The sequence below is a fragment of the Mobula birostris genome, chromosome 7 (genome assembly GCF_030028105.1).
Source record: "Mobula birostris isolate sMobBir1 chromosome 7, sMobBir1.hap1, whole genome shotgun sequence".
Classification (NCBI taxonomy): Eukaryota; Metazoa; Chordata; class Chondrichthyes; order Myliobatiformes; family Myliobatidae; genus Mobula; species Mobula birostris.
In genome coordinates this window covers 9,823,555-9,843,127 of record NC_092376.1, presented here as the reverse complement: position 1 = coordinate 9,843,127, position 19,573 = coordinate 9,823,555, and the positions used below count along the sequence as shown (strand labels likewise).

Genomic DNA, 19,573 nt, shown 5'->3' with positions numbered 1-19,573 from the left:
CAGGTCAGGCAGCACTTTCAAATAAATTTTCTACCTTAAAAAACTCCTTTTAACGAAAATCCCCAGCATTTTCTGTGGGTTGTTTGTAATGGTGAGAGAGAGAATTAAAACGGAAAAAAAAAATCAATATTAGAATTATGACGCAGAAGCAGAACAAGGTTATCGGCCGATCAAGTCTGGCCTGCCGCTCAATCCTGGCTAATTTATTATCCCTCTCAACCCCATTCTCCTGACTTCTCCTTGTAACCTTTGCCTAGGGTCCCACTCTCTACAAGTTGCAAACAAACCCCAACAAAAGAGAGTGCATTGGCCTGAAATGTCAACTGTTTATTCCCCATAGATGCTGACTGACCTGCTGGGTTCCTCCTGCTCTGTGTGTGTAAATGAAACTCAAGACTGGTCCTGAGGCCAGCAGAGAGGATTTCCTGCTGTGTCAGATACCAGCTCAAATTCCTGACATTAGCACCCAGGCACATGATGACAGATCAGCCATCAGATCAAGCGACGACTTCTCCTCAGTGACTGACTTTGCAGTTTAGTGTTTCAGAAATGCAGGATATACCCTCAGTGTACGTCTGTGGTCTTCTGCTATATAGCCTATCTACTTCAAGGTTCGAAATGGTGTGCATTCAGAGATGCTCTTCTGCACACCACTATTGTGACACAGGGTTATTTGAGTTACTGTTGCTTGTCAGTTTGAACCAGTCTGTCTATTTTCCTCTGCCCTCTCTCATCACCAAAGCATTTTTTCCACAGAACTGCAGCTCACTGTATGTTTTTGTGCTTTCAGCACCATTCTCTGTAAACACTAGGGACTGCTGTGCATGAAAATCCCAGATCAGCGGTTTAAGATACTCAAACCACCCTTCCTGCCACCAACAAACATTTCACGATCAAAGTCACCAAGATCCCATTTCTTCCCCATTCTGATGTTTGGTCTGAACAACAAATGAACCTCTTGACCATGTCTGCATGCTATTAGGGATTGATATGCTGCCATATGATTGGCTGATTAAATTTTGCACTAACAAGCAGGTGTACCTAATAAATCAGTAGCTGGGTGGAGATACATCTCCACCAAAGGTGGTACAAGACACTCCTTCCCTCCACTAGCCTGCAGATCACCCTTGGGCAAAGTGTAGTACCTGCTCACCACAGACACGCCCCCCCCCCCAAATCAGGGCCACACAAATCCACATGAGCAGGTGTATTTCACAAGTCCTGGTTATGCGACCACTGACACCAGGCAAACAATCTCTGAAGAGTATTGATAATGGCTGGGGTCACCCGTCTTGTAAGGTCACTGCCCAGAAGGCAGTGGAAAACCACTTCTGGAGAAAAAAAAATTGCTAAGAACAATCATGGTCGACCACATCATACGACACGGCAGGAATGCTGATAATGTACCTAATCAAGTGGCCGAGTGTGGATTGGCTATAAATCAGTTTGTGCACCATACAAATCAGAAATATAATATTTACGTATACAATTGGTGCTTCTGTTGAATGTAATGCTAAAGAAACAAAAACATGAATATCTCATTACGCAAACACAAGGAAATCTGCAGATGCTGGAAAGCAACACACACAAAATGCTGGTGGAACGCAGCAGGCCAGACAGCATCTATAGGAAGAAGTACAGTCAACATTTCGGGCCGAGACCCTTCGTCAGGACTAACTGGACTAACTTTGTCAATTAGTCCTGACTAAGGGTCTGGGCCCAAAACGTCGACTATACTTCTTCCTATAGATGCTGCCTGGCCTGCTGCGTTCCACCAGCATTTTTTTTTTGTGTGTGTGTGTGTGTGTGTGTGTGTGTGTGTGTGTGTGTGTGTGTGTGTGTGTGTGTGTGTGTCAGTCATTCAGCAGCCAGTATGTTCTTTCATCAAGAACTGTGATTGATGATCTACTGGGATTCAGTGTCAAACAGCATGGAAACAGGGCCTTCTGCGGATTTGGTCTTTGCCAACAAAACGAGGCAGCAGAGCAGCTTCGCAGTTAGTGTAAAAGAATATTACCGGCTGTGAGATCAGAGTTCAATTTCTGCCACTGTCTGAAGAGTCTGAACATTCTCTGTAGCCATGAGTTTTTTTTTCCTGGGTTCTCCAGTTTCCCCCCCACATTTCAAAGACATACGGGTTGGGGTTAGTGAGCTGTGGGCATGCAATGCTGGTGCTGAAAGCGTGGCAACAGTTGCAGACTGCCCTGCATCACCCTCACTGATTTGGGCTGACTTAAGTGACAAATTTCACTGTATGCTCTGACGTACATGCGACAAATAAAGATAACCTCGAGTTGCCTGCCCAACATAGCCCAGTTTACCAGCATGTTGAACAGTACAGCACAGAATGGACCTTTTGGCCCTCAATACTGTGCCAACATTTTAATCTACCTCAAAATCAGTCTAACCCAGGGGTTCCCAGCCTTCTTTATGCCACAGACCCCTACCATTAACCAAGGGGTCCGTGGACCCCAGTGTGGGATTGCTGATCTAACCCTTCCCTTTCACGTAACTCTCCGCATTCCTTTCATCCATGAGCCTATCTAAGAGTTTCTTGGATGTCCCTAAAGTATCTGCCCCTACCACCAGCGCACTCTACACACCCACCACTGACATCCCCTTCCTTTATATCCCTTCAATCAACTTAAACTTGCACCTTCTCATATTAGTCGTTTCCACTCTGGGGGGGGGGGGGGGGTCTCTGGCTCTCCACTCGATCTATGCCTCTTACCATCTTGTACACCTCTATCAAGTCGCCTCTCATCCTCCCTTGCTCCAATAAGAAAAGGACCAGTTCACTATTTATCATGGATTTTTTTTGTGAATACTGCTCATACAGTATGATGTTATTAGTCACAGTCATACTTTATTGATCCCGGGGGAAATTGTGTGCTGGTGATACTGCTGCAAGCAGGTTTGTCATTATATTTGTGCTCCCATGAACTTGTGCATATGATAATGTACCTGGGGGTGCTCCTGGGTGACAGACTTGAGTGGAGTACCAAAACAGAGGCCAGAGTTGCCTTTACTTCCTGAGGAGTCTGAGATCCTTCAGAGCATGCAGGCCTCTCCTTCAGATGTTCTACCTTTCTGTTGTCACCAGTACAATCTTCTATGCGGTGGTGTGCTGGGGCAATGGCATCAACACGGGTGATGCCAACAGGCTCAATAAACTGATAAGAAAGGCTGGCTCTGTTATAGGAGTTAAACTGGACACACTGGAGGACAATCAAGGGCCCTACGTAAAATCCTAGTAATTCTGGACAATGCTTCTCGCCCTCTGCATGCCACCTTGGCTGAACAGAGGAGCACTTTCGGAAAAGACTAAGGTAACTGCGCTGCTCCAAGTAGCACTATGAGGTCATTCTTACCCTTGGCCATTAGGCTCGATAATGATTCAACCTAGAGCTGGAGAAGTGATGACCACCCCCCCCCCCCCCCCGTTAGACTGTTTTAGGTAATTTATTAAACACAAAATAATCTGCAGATTCTGGGGTCAAAGCAACACTCACAACACGCTGGAGGAACTCAGCAGGTCGGGCAGCATCCGTGGAAACGATCAGTCGATGTTTCGGGCCGGAACCCTTCATCAGCCCGAAACATTGACTGATCATTTCCACAGATGCTGCCCGACCTGCTGAGTTCCTCCAGTGTGTTGTGAGTGTTGCATAGATAATTTATTATTCTTTCTCACTTCTCTTCTAGTATTTGTATATCTGTGCACTTGTAATGCTACTGTGACACTACAATTTCCTTTGGGATCAATAAAGTATCTATCAACTTGATTAGTTCATGGCCTAAGGTAGAAGGAGATGAGTTATACAGCTCTTGTTACATGCACGTGCAGTTCAACTCTTTAACGGATTATGCAGAAAGTTTGAAGTTAATAACTTGTTTTCTTCTACCGTAGGCCACAAATTTATCAATCACCCCTGCTGTGGACCACTTTCTGGAGGTCCAAGACGCCGACTTCTACAAAGAAGGGATCCGTATACTCCACGACCGCTGGACTAAGTGTGTAAATGTAGGAGGGGACTATGCTGAAAAATAAATGTGCTAGGTTTTCTAAAACTGACTCCTTCTACTGTAGGCCACAAACTTATCAATCACCCCTCATAGAATGTACAGCATAGTGCTTTTGGACCACAAGGGGGCACTGTGGCAGCAAAGAATTTAGTGCTATCCTATTACAGCTTTGACATCTGAGTTTGGAGTTCATTCCAGCATCCTCTGTCATTCTCTCCCATGTATACACGCATCCCCCCCACCCCCACAAGTACTCCGCTTTCCTCCCAGAGTCCAAAGACTCAGATGTGGGTTAGTAGGATATAAACACGAGAAATTCTGCGGATGCTGGAAATCCAAAGCAATGCACACAAAATGCTGGGAGAACTCAGCGGGTCAAGCCGTATCTATGGAAACAAATAAACATTCAACGTTTCTGTCCGAGACTCTTCTTCAGGTCTGGAAAGGGAAGGGGGAAGATGCCAGAATAAAACGGTTGGGGGGGGGTGGGGAAGGGAGGGAGGATTAGCAAGACGGTGATAGGGTGATAGGTGAAGCCAGGTGGGTAGGAAAGGTAAAGGTTTGGAGAGGAAAGAATCCGATAGGAGAGGAGAGTGGACCATAGGAGAAAGGGAAAGTGGTGGGGACTGAGGAGGAGGTGATAGACGGGTGAGAGAGGGAAGGGGACACTGTGTGTGGAATAGAAGAGGGGAGGAAAAAAGTGTTTAAACCAGAAGGAAAAATTGATATTCATGCCTTCAGATTTGAGGCAACCCAGATGGAATACAAGGGGTTGCTCCTCTAATTAATAGGCTATCTGGTCATTGTAATTTGCCCTGTGATTAGGCTAGGGTTAAATTGGTGGGATGCTGTGTGGTTTGGCTTGAAAGGGCCAGAAGGTCCTGTCCTGCACTGTATCTCTAATTAAATGTCGTATTGACACTTGAGCCTACTCTAAGATCAATCTAATCTTTCCCTCTCACAAAGACTTGATATTGATTCTTCTTCCATTTGGATCACACAACAATGTAATGCAAACAGAGGGCCACACAAAACACATGGCCCTCTCTTTCAAACACATTGTCAGAGATAGAGTGGACGATAAATGCAGCATCAGACCTCCAGCACAATTCCAAATTCTGCATTCCGGTATGAAGAGCCACTGTTCATGTTAATTCTCTGTAATACTGTCCTAATTTTTTTTTTTAAACTGACAAGGAACCCAAAAATTCTGTTTGATTAGCAGCTAAATTAGAGAAGAGAAATTGGAACAGGATGTCTTCTGTTACGGATCTGCAAAAGGCTTGTGTTATGTTTGTGGAGTGATGAAGTGTGCAGGGACAGAGGTTAGGACGGATTTTAAGCAGTCTCAGCATAATGCCAGAGCTGCTGCTCCCTCTAGTGTCAGCATGTTGTAAAGCAGCCTATAATAAAACACGGCAGCTTAGCGGTTAGCACAGAGCTTTATAGTACCAGTGGCCTGGGGTTGAATTCCCGACGCTGCCTGTAAGGACCTTGTACATTCTCTCCATGACTGCATGGGTTTCCTCCAGATGCTCTGGTTTCCTCCCACAGTCCAAAGACATACCGGTTGGTAGATTAATTGGTCATTGTAAATTGTCCCATGATTAGGCTAGTGTTAAATTGGTGGGTTACTATGCGGCATACCTTGAAGGGTCAGAAAGTCCTACTCCACATTGTATCTCAATAAATAAATAAATAGTGGCGATTTAATAGGTTAGTTCAGCATATACAGAACAAGAACAACCTAGCTCCTTCATTGTGAGGGAACAGAGATACTCCTTCTTAAGGAAGACAGTTTTCATAGTACTGCTGCAATAAAACAAATACTCAGTGGTCATATTACTAGGCACACCTCATCAGCCAATCATGTGGCTGCAACTCCATGCATAAAAGCATGCAGACATGGTCAAGAGGTTCGGTTGTTGTTCAGACCAAACATCAGATTGGGGAAGAAATGTGACCCAAGTGACTTTGCCTGTAGAATGATTGTTAGTGCCAGGTGGGGTGGTTTGAGTATCTCAGAAACTGATGATCTCCTGGGATTTGCAAGCACAGCAGTCTGTAGGGTTTACAGTGCAAAAAGCAAAAAAAACAATCCAGTGCGCCGTGGTTCTGTGGGCAAAAATGTCTGGTTAATGAGAGAGGCAAGAAGGGAATGGCCAGACTGGTTCAAGCTGACTGGAAGGCAGCACCTTCAGGTGCACCAGAGAAACTACTCTGTCTGGATCCATCACTAATTGGTACGGTAACTGCTCTGCAGATGGCCACAGGAAACTGCAGAGAGTTATGGACACAGCTCAGCACATCAGGGAAACCAGCCTCCCCTCTATGGACTCCCTATACTTATCATTGCCCCAGTTAAACAGTCAATATAATCAAAGACCATCCCTCTCCCACTGGGCAAAAGCCTGAAGGTACATTCCACCAGGCACAAGGACACCTTCTAACCCACTGCTATCAGACTATTAAACAGTTCCCAGTACAAGGTGGATTCTTGACCTCACAACTTATCTCATTATGATCTTGTACTTTATTATTTACCTGCACTGCACTTTCTCTGCACCTGTTCATCTGCATTGTTATTGGTTTACTTTGTTCTACTGGTATGCATTGTGTAATATTTTTACCTGTATGAACAGTATACAAGACAAGCTCTTCACTACATCTCAGAACACGTCAATAATGAACAAATTCTAATAAGCCAATTACTTTAATCAGCTCTGGTCGCCACAGACCCCATTTCTACTAGTACAACCACAACCCTGAATATTGACTGCCCATTTCCCTCCAAAGTTGCTTCCTGATCTGCCAGGTTCCTCCATCTTGTGGCATTGAGGCCATGCCAATTTTTTTTTTTTTTTTTTTGGAAAAGCAAGACACAGCAGACGCTGGAATCCACAGCCACACAATCTGCTGGAGGAACTCAGCTGATTAGGCAGCATCGAGGGAGGAAAGAAACTGTCAGCATTTTGGGCTGAGGCTGTATCTGGATTTATCAGAACAACTTCCTTGCTTTATACTGCAGGCCTGTACAGATAATGTTCAGAATGGTGAATATCTTATTAGAAGGGCTTCCTAGAAGTGTGGGTAGCACAGTAGTGCAGCAGTTAACACAACACTACTACAGTGTCAGCAACCTGGGTCAAATCCACTGCCGTAAGGAGTTTGAACCTTCTCCCTGTGACTGCGTGCATTTCTTCCAGGTGCCCTGGTTTCCTGCCACAGTCCAAAGACACAAGGGTTAGGGTCAGTAAATTGCGGACATGCACTGCAAGTATGGTGGCACTTGTGGGCTGCCCCCAGCACATCCTCGGACTGTGCTGGTCGCTGATGCAAATGACGCATTTCATTGTATGGTTCAATGTACGTGTGTCAAATGTAAAGGCATCTGTTAGTCTTGCCAGACCATGGATCTGCACCTGGAAGGTCTTCACTCTCCAGGGTGCAGGCCTGAGCAAGGTTGTATGGAAGACAGGTAGTTGCCCATGCTGCAAGTCTCCCCTCTCCACAACACCAATGTTGCCCAAGGGAAGGGCATTAGGACCCATACAGCTTGGCACCAGTGTCGTCGCAGAGCAATGTGTGGTTAAGTGCCTTGCTCAAGGACACAACACGCTGCCTCAGCTGAGGATCGAACTCACAACACGTTCCTGGGGCTCGAACTCACGACCTTCAAGTCGCTAGTCCAATGCCTTAACCACTTGGCCACGTGCCCACAAATAAAGCTAATCTTTAATCTTGGCCAAAGAGAATTCTCACCTGTTGAAGGATCACCATCTCTCCTTAAATCCCAGCAGCAGCCATCCAGCACCTGAGAAAGAGGGAAAGGAGGTAAGTAAAGGGTCAACAGATGCTCTCATTCTCCTACACACACACATTACTCATAATATCAACTAATTGTCAGAATTGGGCCATAGCCCTTCACACAGGCAAAGCAGTTCCTACTATTGAGCACATCCTCAAGGAGCACTGCCATAAGAAAGCAGCGTCCATCATCAAGGACCCCAACATCCCGGCCATGTTTCCATTGGGCAGGAGATACAGGAGCTTTGGGTCCCAGCCACCAGGTTCAGGAAGTTATTACCCTTCAAGCATCAGGGCTCCTGAACCGGACTGGATAACTTCACTTCCCTGAACACTGAACCGATTCCACAACCTATGGACTCACTTTCAAAGATTCTACAATTCATACTCTCAACATTATTGATCTCATTGGCATAATTTGTCTTCTTTTGCACTTTGGTTGTTTGTTAGTCTCTGTGAGCATTTTTTTTTTCCCATTGATGCTATTGTATTTCTTTTTCTGTGGAGAATGACTGCAAGGAAATAAATTTCATTATAGTACAGGTCGACTTGTACGGACTTTGATAATAAATTTATTTAGGTATTTAAACTTTTGAATAGCATCAGGATTCCAGGGAACAGATTTAGGATGGAGATGAGGAGAAACTGCTTGTCCACTGAGAGCGGTGAACCTGTGGAATTCTCTGCCCAGGGAAGCAGTTGAGGTTCCCTCACTGAAAATAGTTAAGTCATTATTAGATAGATCTGGCCTGATGAGGGGTCTCAGCCAAAGTGTTGACCTCTTGAGATGCTGTCCGACTTGTTGAGTTTGTGGGTGTGTGGGGTGTGTGGGGTGTGTGGGGTGTGTGGGGTGTGTGGGGTGTGTGGGGTGTGTGGGGTGTGTGGGGTGTGTGGGGTGTGTGGGGTGTGTGGGGTGTGTGGGGTGTGTGGGGTGTGTGGGGTGTGTGGGGTGTGTGGGGTGTGTGGGGTGTGTGCGCGCACTCGCTCCAGATTTCCAGCATCTGCAGAATCTCATGGTTAGATTTTTACAAAGCAGGGGAATTAAAGGTTATGGGGAAAATAGGCAAGTGAATAGAGCTATGTTCATAGCCAGATCGGCCATGATCTTATTGAATGGTGGAGCAGGCTCCAAGGACCAATTGGTCTACTCCTGTTCCTAGAGAAAAAAAAACTGGTCTTCAAACAGAGACCATGGTAATTCTACATCTTTCACATTATGACACAAGAGGTGCTGCCTATTGGATAGGATATTAACACAACATTCCATCTGCTGCGCCTCAAACAGCTGACATTTCAGGCAACTAGAACTGGGGGACATAGCCTCAAGATTTGGGGGTGTAGATTTAGGACGGAGATGAGGAGGAACTGCTTTTCCTCGGAGAGTGGTAAATCTGAAATTCTCTGCCCAATGAAGCAGTGGAGGCTGCCTCAGTAAATATATTTACGACAAGGCTGGATAGATTTTTGCATAGTAGGGAAATTAAGGGTTATGGGGAAAAGGCAGGTAGGTGGAGATGAGTCCATGGCTAAATCAGCCATGATCTTATTAAATGGTGGAGCAGGCTCAATGGGCCAAATGGCCGACTCCTACTCCTATTTCTTAATCTATGTTGGTCAAGATCCTTCATCAGGACACCTGATGAAGGGTCTCTGCCCGAAACATCACCTCTTTATTCCTCACCATAGATGGCGTCTGACCTGCTGAGTTCCTCCAGCATTTTGCATACAATAAACTTGGAATTCCAGCTCACACTTAATCGTCTGGTGGTCATCAAGTTGTAGTTTATTTCACTACAGCAGTGACTATACTCAGAATTTATCAGCTGTGAGCAGATTTGAGTCATCAAGGACAACAAGACTACTTGAATACCAGTTCCTTCATAGAGACAATTTAAAACCTTTGCACAACAGATCAACAGGGAACAAGTAGAAACAAAGCCCCCCTTTTCTTTCCACCCACAAAGTAAACTGGAGATTCACCAAAAGCAATTATTTTCTGTGTCCACAGGAGCAGAAGATCCCTGGACACAGACTGCATTCATGACAGGAATTTTGATGGAGCAGACGCTGGTCTTGAAGCATAACGGCAGCTTTTATTCACACGGTCTTACTTCTCCCCTCTTAATTAACTCATTTAATACATGGGGGTGATTCTCAGGCCATGTTGTGGAAAATGTCAATACAGATTGATTTACTGGGGAGACATTTTCTAAAGAGAGACATTCCTCAACCCAGTCAGATTCTACCAGAGATTTGAAATTGTCATCAAAATAAAAAAACACTGCATAGCGAGCCCTGAAGTGTAGAACTCTTCTGCAAACACTGACCACTGCGTTTTGTGTGTTGACTGTATAGTTGAACATTTGTTTAATAACATAGCAGTCAGTCATGTAGAAAATACTTCGACAATATGAGTTGTTGCTCCCGCAACCTGATGGCATGAACATCGCTTTCTCCAACTTCTTGTAATTTCTCCCCCTCCCCCTTTTTCCTTTCCCCATTCTGGCTCCCCTCTTGCCCCTTCTCTTCACCTGCCTATCACCTGCCCTCAGGTGCCCTTTCTTTCACAGTCCACTGTCCCCTCCTATCAGATTTCTCCTTTTTCAGCCCTTTACCTGTTCCACCCACCACCTCCCAGCTCCTTAAGTTGAGCCCCTCCCCACCCTCCCCCTCAACTATCACTTCCAGCTTGTACTCCTTCCGCTCCCCCCCAGATTCTTCCCCTTTCCTTTCCAGTCCTGATGAAGGGTCTTGGCCTGAAGCGTCAACAGCTTATCCCTCTCCGTAAATGTAAAGAAAACCGTTGCTCCTTCCAAACAGCTGCACGTCCAATTCATGCAGTGTTTGTTCTGACTCAGTGAGCACATGAAACTGGAAGGTTTCTTTAACAGGGCAAAGAGTCCAAGGCGCTTCATGGAATTCCTGATCACAGTTCATTATCCCCTTTGGTGGGTCGGTGACAGGATGGTGACAATGCAGAAAGCAGCCATTCCGTCCACTAACTTCTTACCAGCTCTCCATACAATGCAGTTACTCCCACTCACTGCTCTTCCCCACCCCCAAAATCTGGAAACCGCAAGATTCCCCTCATCAGGACACAGATTCTATAGGTGCTGAATAATCCAGAGTAACTCACAGGTCAGGTGAGAAACAAAGAGTCGATGTTTCAGCCTGAGACGTTGACTCTTTATTCCCTTCCATTCATGCTGTCTGACCTACTGAGTTCCTCCAGGATTTTGTGTGTGATCTCTCATCTGGCTTAGGCCAGCTGGTGGCGTAGTGGCATCAGCGTTGGACTTCGGAGTGAAGGCTTGTGGGTTCGAATCCAGCCGGCTCCCTTGCACGCTTTCCATCTGTGCTGGGTTGAGCGTCGAGCTAGCAACTAGGCCTCGTAAAAATAAGAAAGCCTGCTTAAAAATAAAACACCATCATGACGGCGTCCATGACACCACCCAGAGTTAAGGGTTTTTTCCTTCTCCTCCTCATCTGGCTTCCTCACCAATGCTACAATTAAATTGGTCTTCAAATTGTCCTCAGCCAGCCAACCCCCACCACTCTACTGCTGTAACAGTGTTGAAGAGCAAAGAGATAGGCAGGAAGAGGGATGAGGTCCTGAAGTGTGAGTTTTGGGAATTAGGCAGAAGGCTGACGTCAAGGATGACGTTCTCAGGATTGCTGCCAGTGCTACGTGACAGAGATGGTAAGAATTGGAGGAGATGGCAGTTGAATGCGTGGCTGAGGAGTTGGTGCAGGGAGCAGGGTTTTAGATTTTTAGATCATTGGGATCTCTTCTGGGGAAGGTGGGACCTGTACAGATTGGATGGGTTGCACCTGAACTCGAGGGGGAGCAATATCCTTGCAGGTAGATTTGCTAGCATGGTTCAGGAGGGTTTAAACTAATTTGCGAGGGGGATGGGACCCAGAGCAATAGAGCAGTGAAAGTAGTGCATGGAGTAAAGCCAGATCTAACATACAGAGAGGCTTTGAGGAAAGAGAAGCAGAATAAATGGTGTAAAGACAGTAAGGTAGAAGGGCTGAAATGTGTGTACCTCAATGCAAGAAGCATCAGGAACAAAGGTGATGAACTGAGAGCTTGGATACATATATGGAATTATGATGTAGTGGCCATTACAGAGACTTGGCTGGCACCAGGGCAGGAATGGATTCTCAATATTCCTGGATTTCAGTGCTTTAAAAGGGATAGAGAGGGGGGAAAAAGGGGAGGAGAGGTGGCATTACTGGTCAGGGATACTATTACAGCTACAGAAAGAGTGGGTAATGTAGCAGGATCCTCTTTTGAGTCAATATGGGTGGAAGTCAGGAACAGGAAGGGAGCAGTTACTCGACTGGGGGTATTCTATAGGCCCCCTGGTAGCAGCAGAGATACAGAGGAGCTGATTGGGAGGCAGATTTTGGAAAGGTGCAAAAATAACAGGGTTGTTATCATGGGTGACTTTAACTTCCCTAATATTGATTGGCACCTGATTAGTTCCAAGGGTTTAGATGGGGCAGAATTTGTTAAGTGTGTCCAGGATGGATTCCTGTCACAGTATGTGGACAGGCCGACCAGGGGGAATGCCATACTAGATCTAGTACTAGGTAATGAACCGGGTCAGGTCACAGATCTCTCAGTGGGTGAGCATCTGGGGGACAGTGACCACCGCTCCCTGGCCTTTATAATTATCATGGAAAAGGATAGAATCAAAGAGGACAGGAAAATTTTTAATTGAGGAAAGGCAAATTATGAGGCTATGAGGCTATAAGGCTAGAACTTGCGGGTGTGAATTGGGATGATGTTTTTTGCAGGGAAATGTACTATGGACATGTGGTCGATGTTTAGAGATCTCTTGCGGGATGTAAGGGATAAATTTGTCCCGGTGAGGAAGATAAAGAATGGTAGGGTGAAGGAACCATGGGTGACAAGTGAGGTGGAAAATCTAGTCAGGAGGAAGAAGACAGCATACATGAGGTTTAGGAAGCAAGGATCAGCTGGGTCTATTGAGGAATACAGGGAAGCAAGAAAGGAGCTTAAGAAGGGGCTGAGAAGAGCAAGAAGGGGGTATGAGAAGGCCTTGGCAAGTAGGGTAAAGGAAAACCCCAAGGCATTCTTCAATTATGTGAAGAAAAAAAGGATGACAGGAGTGAAGGTAGGACCGATTAGAGATAAAGGTGGGAAGATGTGCCTGGAGGCTGTGGAAGTGAGCAAGGTCCTCAATGAATACTTCTCTTTGGTATTCACCAATGAGAGGGAACTTGATGATGGTGAGGACAATATGAGTGAGGTTGATGTTCTGAAGTATGCTGATATTAAGGGAGAGGAGGTGTTGGAGTTGTTAAAATACATTAGGACAGATAAGTCCCCGGGGCCTGACAGAATATTCCCCAGGCTGCTCCACAAGGCGAGAGAAGAGATTGCTGAGCCTCTGGCTAGGATCTTTATGTCCTCGTTGTCCACGGGAATGGTACCAGAGGATTGGAGGGAGGCGAATGTTGTTCCCTTGATCAAAAAAGGTAGTAGGGATAGTCCGGGTAATTATAGACCAGTGAGCCTTACGTCTGTGGTGGGAAAGCTGTTGGAAAAGATTCTTAGAGATAGGATCTATAGGCATTTAGAGAATCATGGTCTGATCAGGGACAGTCAGCATGGCTTTGTGAAGGGCAGATCATGTCTAACAAGCCTGATAGAGCTCTTTGAGGAGGTGACCAGGCATATAGATGAGGGTAGTGCAGTGGATGTGATCTATATGGATTTTAGTAAGGCATTTGACAAGGTTCCACACGGTAGGCTTATTCAGAAAGTCAGAAGGCATGGGATCCAGGGAAGTTTGGCCAAGGTGGATTCAGAATTGGCTTGCCTGCAGAAGACAGAGGGTGGTGGTGGAGGGAGTACATTCAGATTGGAGGGTTGTGACTAGTGGTGTCCCACAAGGATCTGTTCTGGGACCTCTACTTTTCGTGATTTTTATTAACGACCTGGATGTGGGGGTAGAAGGGTGGGTTGGCAAGTTTGCAGACGACACAAAGGTTGGTGGTGTTGTAGATAGTGTAGAGGATTGTCAAAGATTGCAGAGAGACATTGATAGGATGCAGAAGTGGGCTGAGAAGTGGCAGATGGAGTTCAACCCAGAGAAGTGTGAGGTGGTACACTTTGGAAGGACAAACTCCAAGGCAGAGTACAAAGTAAATGGCAGGATACTTGGTAGTGTGGAGGAGCAGAGGGATCTCGGGGTACATGTCCACAGATCCCTGAAAATTGCCTCACAGGTGGATAGGGTAGTTAAGAAAGCTTATGGGGTGTTAGCTTTCATAAGTTGAGGGATAGAGTTTAAGAGTCGCGATGTAATGATGCAGCTCTATAAAACTCTGGTTAGGCCACACTTGGAGTATTGATTCCAGTTCTGGTCACCTCACTATAGGAAGGATGTGGAAGCATTAGAAAGGGTACAGAGGAGATTTACCAGGATGCTGCCTGGTTTAGAAAGTATGCATTATGATCAGACATTAAGGGAGCTAGGGCTTTACTCTTTGGAGAGAAGGAGGATGAGAGGAGACATGATAGAGGTGTACAAGATAATAAGAGGAATAGATAGAGTGGATAGCCAGCGCCTCTTCCCCAGGGCACCACTGCTCAATACAAGAGGACATGGCTTTAAGGTAAGGGGTGGGAAGTTCAAGGGGGATATTAGAGGAAGGTTTTTTACTCAGGGAGTGGTTGGTGCGTGGAATGCACTGCCTGAGTCAGTGGTGGAGGCAGATACACTAGTGAAGTTTAAGAGACTACTAGACAGGTATATGGAGGAATCTAAGGTGGGGGCTTATATGGGAGACAGGGTTTGAGGGTCGGCACAACATTGTGGGCCGAAGGGCCTGTACTGTGCTGTACTATTCTATGTTCTATGTAGATCTTGGGGTCCAAGTTCATAGCCCCTTGAAAGTGGCTACACAGGTTGAAAGGGTGGTTAAGAAGGCGCACAGTATGCTTGCCTGTATTTGAGTTCAAAAATCAGGAAGTTACATTGCAGTTTTATAAAACTCTAGTTAGGCTGCATCTGTAATACTGCATATAGTTCTGCTCTCTCCCACACACCTCATTATAGGAATGAGGTTGCAGCTTTGGAGAGGGTGCAGAGGAGATTTACCAGGATGCTCCTCGTATTGGAGGACCTAGTATTAGTATTAAAGAACTTGGGTTCTTTTCCCTAGAGTCGTGAAGGCTGATGGGAGAGCTGAGAGAATAGACAGACAATATCTTCTGCCAAAGGTTGAAATGTGTAATACCAGATGGCAGGCATTTAAAGGTGACAGGGGGCCATTTCAAATGAGATATGGAGGTCCAAGTTTGTTTCTTTTTAAAAAAAATACAGTGGGGGGTGCCTGAAATGCACTGCCCGAGGTGGTGGTGGAGGCAGATACATTAAGGACATTTCAGAAACATTTATAGACAATAGACAAAATGGAAGGATATGGACATTAATTTATTTGACCATTAGTTATAGGAGCAGTACTAGGCCATTTGGCTGTTCAGTTTGGCTCAAGATTGTGGGCTGCAGGGCCTGTTCCTGTGCTGTACAGTTCTATGTTCAGACAGATCATTGAATACGTTGAGGTAGGATATAACTGCAGACTATAGTTTTACAGTTTAGAGAAGGTACAACAAGACGAAGAGTAAGGGTGACGATGAGCTAGACTGGGGGATGGACTGAGATAATGGAATATTTGTGTATGCACAAGTACATCAAGGCAGTACCAATGCAGATTAAAGTGTTGGAAAAACAGGCCTGGCAGCTGGAGGTGTTGCCTCTTTACTGCCCAGTTCCAGACTGGGAGAGCACAGCATAGAAACAGGCCCTTCAGCCGATCTGGTCCATGCCAAACTAGTATTCTACCTATTCCCATCGACCACCACCTACAGCACAGCCCCCCATGCCCCTCCCATCTATGTATTTAAATGTTCAAAGGTCCAATTTAATGTCAGAGAAATGTATACAATATACATCCTGAAATGTTTTATCCAAACTTCTCACAACTATTACATTTGAACCCCCATCCACCAGCAGTTCCTCTGGCAGCTTCTGATTGAAGAAGATCCCTTCAGATTCTCCTCAAGTATTTCACCCAGCTGGTGAGAGTCTGGAAAGAGCTGCCAGTGCCAGTGGTGAACACAATTTTGATTTCAATGTTTAAGAGAAGTTTCGATAGGTACATTGACAGGAGGGGCATGGAGGCTGATTAAATGGCTTAGATGGGCTGAAGGGCCTGTAGTTTTCTATGACTCCACGACTCTTAACCTATGACCTCTAGTTTTAGTCACCCTCAACTTCAGTGGAAGATGCCTGCTTGCATTTACCCTATCTGTACCCCCTATAATTTTGTATACCTCTGTCTAATCTCCTCTCGTTCTCCGGGGTGCCTCCTGCACCTAATAAATTGGTCACTGAGTGTATGTTCATGGTCTTCTGTTGCTGTAGCCCATCCACTTCAAGGTTCAACCTATTGTGCAGTCAGAGATGCTCTCTGCATACCATTGTTGTAGTGCATACTTATGAGTTACTGTTACCTTCCTGTCTGTTTAAACCAGTCTGGCCATTATCCTCTAACCTCTTTCAGTAACAAGGCATTTTCACCCACAGAACTGCTGCTCACTGGATGTTCTTTGATTTATTTTTTAAAAATATACCATTCTCTATAAACTCTAGAGTCTGTTGTGCACAAAAATCCCAGGAGATCAGCTGTTTTGAGATACTCAAACCACCCCATCTGGCATCAACAATCATCCACAGTTAAAGTGATTTAGATCACATTTCTTCCCCATTCGGATGTTTGGTCTGAACAACAACTGAGCCTCTTGACCATGTCTGCAAGCTTTTATGTAAAGAGTTGCTGCCAAATGGTTGGCTAATTAGATATTTGTTTTAACAATGTATACAGGTGTACCTAATCAAGTGGCCACAGTGTATATTGCAGTTGCACAAGTCACTGGAGAGGCCACACCTGCAGTACTGGCTACCGCTTTGGTCACCCTGGTGTAGGACAGATGTGGTTAAACTGGAAATAGTGCAGAAAAAAGAATTGAGGATTTTGCCATGACTAGGGGGCCTGAGTTGTAGTAAAAGATTGGACCTTTGGTTTACTGGAACAGGGGAAAATGAGGGGCCTCCTTACAGAAATGTTTAAAATAATGGAAGCAAGATGGACGATAACAGTCTTTTTCCCCAGGGAAGTGAAGTCCGAAACTTGGGGCAAAGAGTTAGGTTGATAGAAGACTCCCAAGGGAACATTCTTCCCACACAAAGGATGGTGAGTTTATGCAACGAGCTGCCAGGGGAAAAGGTTGACCATAAAACAGGAGCAGAATCAGGCCATTTGGCCCATAAAATCTACTCTACCAGCCCACCATGACTGATTTATTCTCCCCTCAACTCCATTCTCCTGCCTTCTTCCGTAATCTTTAACACCTTCACTATTAAGAACCTATCCACCTCTGCTTTAAATATATCCAATGAGTTGGCTTCCACAGCCGTCTGTGGCAAGTCCACAGATTTGCCACACTGGCAATAGAAATACCTCATCGCTGTTCTAAAGGGTTTGTATTCTGCAGCTGTGCCCTCTGGCCCTGGACCCCCCAGTATAGGAAACAATTCACATCCACTCTATCTAGGCCCCTTAATATTCAATAAGACCATAAAACATAAGACAAAGGAGCAGAAGTCGGCCATTCGACCCATCAAGTCTGCTCCGCCATTTTATCATGAGCTGATCCATTCTCCCATTTAGTCCCACTCCCCCGCCTTCTCACCATAACCTTTGATGCCCTGGCTACTCAGATACCCATCAATCTCTGTCTTAAATACACCCAATGACTTGGCCTCCACTGCTGCCCACGGTAACAAGTTCCATAGATTCACCACCCTCTGACTAAAAAAATTTCTTCGCATTTCTGTTCTGAATGGGCGCCCTTCAATCCTTAAGTCATGCCCTCTCGTACTAGACTCCCCCATCATGGGAAACAACTTTGCCACATCCACTCTGTCCATGCCTTTCAACATTCGAAATGTTTCTGAGGTCTTCCCTCATTCTTCTAAACTCCAAGGACTACAGTCCTAGAGCAGACAAACATTCCTCATATGTTAACTTTCTCATTCCTGGAATCATTCTAGTGAATCTTCTGTTTCAATGAGATCCCCTCTCATTCTTTGGAACTCCAGAGAGTACAGGCCAAGTGCCACATCAAACATTTCTCATAGGTGAAATGCCTTTATTCTTGGCATCATTCTCGTGAACTGCCTCTGCACCCTTTCCAATACCAGCACATCTTTTCATAGTTAAGGGGCCCATAAAGAGCTCTACAATGCTTCATGTGTGGTCCCAAGTTGAGGCGGGTACAATGATGTCATTTTAGAGGCACTTGGATCAGGGGTTCCCAACCTTTATGCCATGGACTCTTACCATTAACCAAGGGGTCCATGGAGACGATTTGGATTAGTTGAGTGGGCACTGTGCTTTACTGCTCTAACTATGGAATCAATGACAGAACCATAATGACAATGGAAGTTAGGATGGAAGCTGAGAAGCAGGACTTTGGGGGTAGTAATCTTGGGATTGCAGCCTGTGCCACGTGACAGTGAGTATAGGAATAGAATGAGGTGGAGAATAAATGGTGGCTGAAGGATTGGAGCAGGGGGCAGGGATTCCGATTTCTGGATCATTGGGACCTCTTCTGGGGCAGGTGTGACATGTACAAAGAGGACAGCTTACACTCGAATCCAAGGGGGACCAACATCCTGGTGGGGAGGTTTGCTAATGCTTTTGGGGAGGGTTTAAACTAGATTTGCAAGGGTGTGGGAGCCAAAGAGAAGAAGCAGTGGATGAAATGGTTGGCACACAGGTAGAGACAGCTTGTAGGGAGCTTGTGAGGAGGGACAGGCAGATGATAGAGCAAAAGTGCACTCAGCCTGATGGTTTGAGATGTGTCTATTACAATGCAAGGAGTATCATAAACAAGGCGGATGAACTTGGAGGTTGGATCAATACGTAGAACTATGACATCGCGGCCATTACAGAACTTTGATGCCTCAGCGGCAGGAATGGCTACTGAGTGCGCTGGGCTTTAGATGTTTCAAAAAGGACAGGGAGGGAGGCAAAAGAGGTGGGAGAGTGGCACAGCTATTCAGTGGTAGTGTCATGGCAGCAGAAAAGGAGGAAGTCATGGCGGGATTATCTACTGAGCCAGAAACAGGAAGGGGGCAATAACTCAATGTTTTTTGAAATAGACCCCCCCCCCCCCCAAATAGTAACAGGGATATCAAGGAGCAGATAGGGAGGCCGATTCTGGAATGATGCAATAATAATAGGGTTGTTGTGATGGGTGATTTTAACTTTTCTAATATTGACTGGCATCTCCTCAGCACAAGGGGTTTAGATGAGGTGGAGTTTGTTATGTGTTCAAAGGTCCAAAGGTCCAATTTAAAATCAGAGAAATGTATACAATATACATCCTGAAATGCTTTTTCTTCACAAACATCCACAAAAACAGAAGTGCCCCAAAGAATGAACGACAGTCAAACACGAGAACCCCAAAGTCCCCCAGCTCTCCTGACATAATATGTAAATAAGCCAACTAGAGGAGAGGCTGTACTTGATCTGGTATTGGGAAATGAACCTGGTCAGGTGCCAGATCTCTCAGTGGGAGAGCATTTTGGAGGTAGTGATCACAAATCCATCTCCTTTGCTGTAGCGCTGG

The 19,573-nt window shown here is 45.6% G+C and overlaps 1 protein-coding gene across 1 annotated transcript in view; it reads right to left on the bottom strand.

Moving 5' to 3' along the window:
* The window catches only part of myo7aa (myosin VIIAa), a 292,479-nt gene that overhangs the window by 233,020 nt on the left and 39,886 nt on the right, over nt 1-19,573 (bottom strand). Inside the window, exon 2 of the mRNA XM_072262606.1 lies at nt 7,789-7,840. Coding sequence (XP_072118707.1) covers nt 7,789-7,806 — 18 coding nt within the window. The 5' untranslated portion in view covers nt 7,807-7,840. The remainder of the gene's footprint in view (nt 1-7,788; nt 7,841-19,573) is intronic.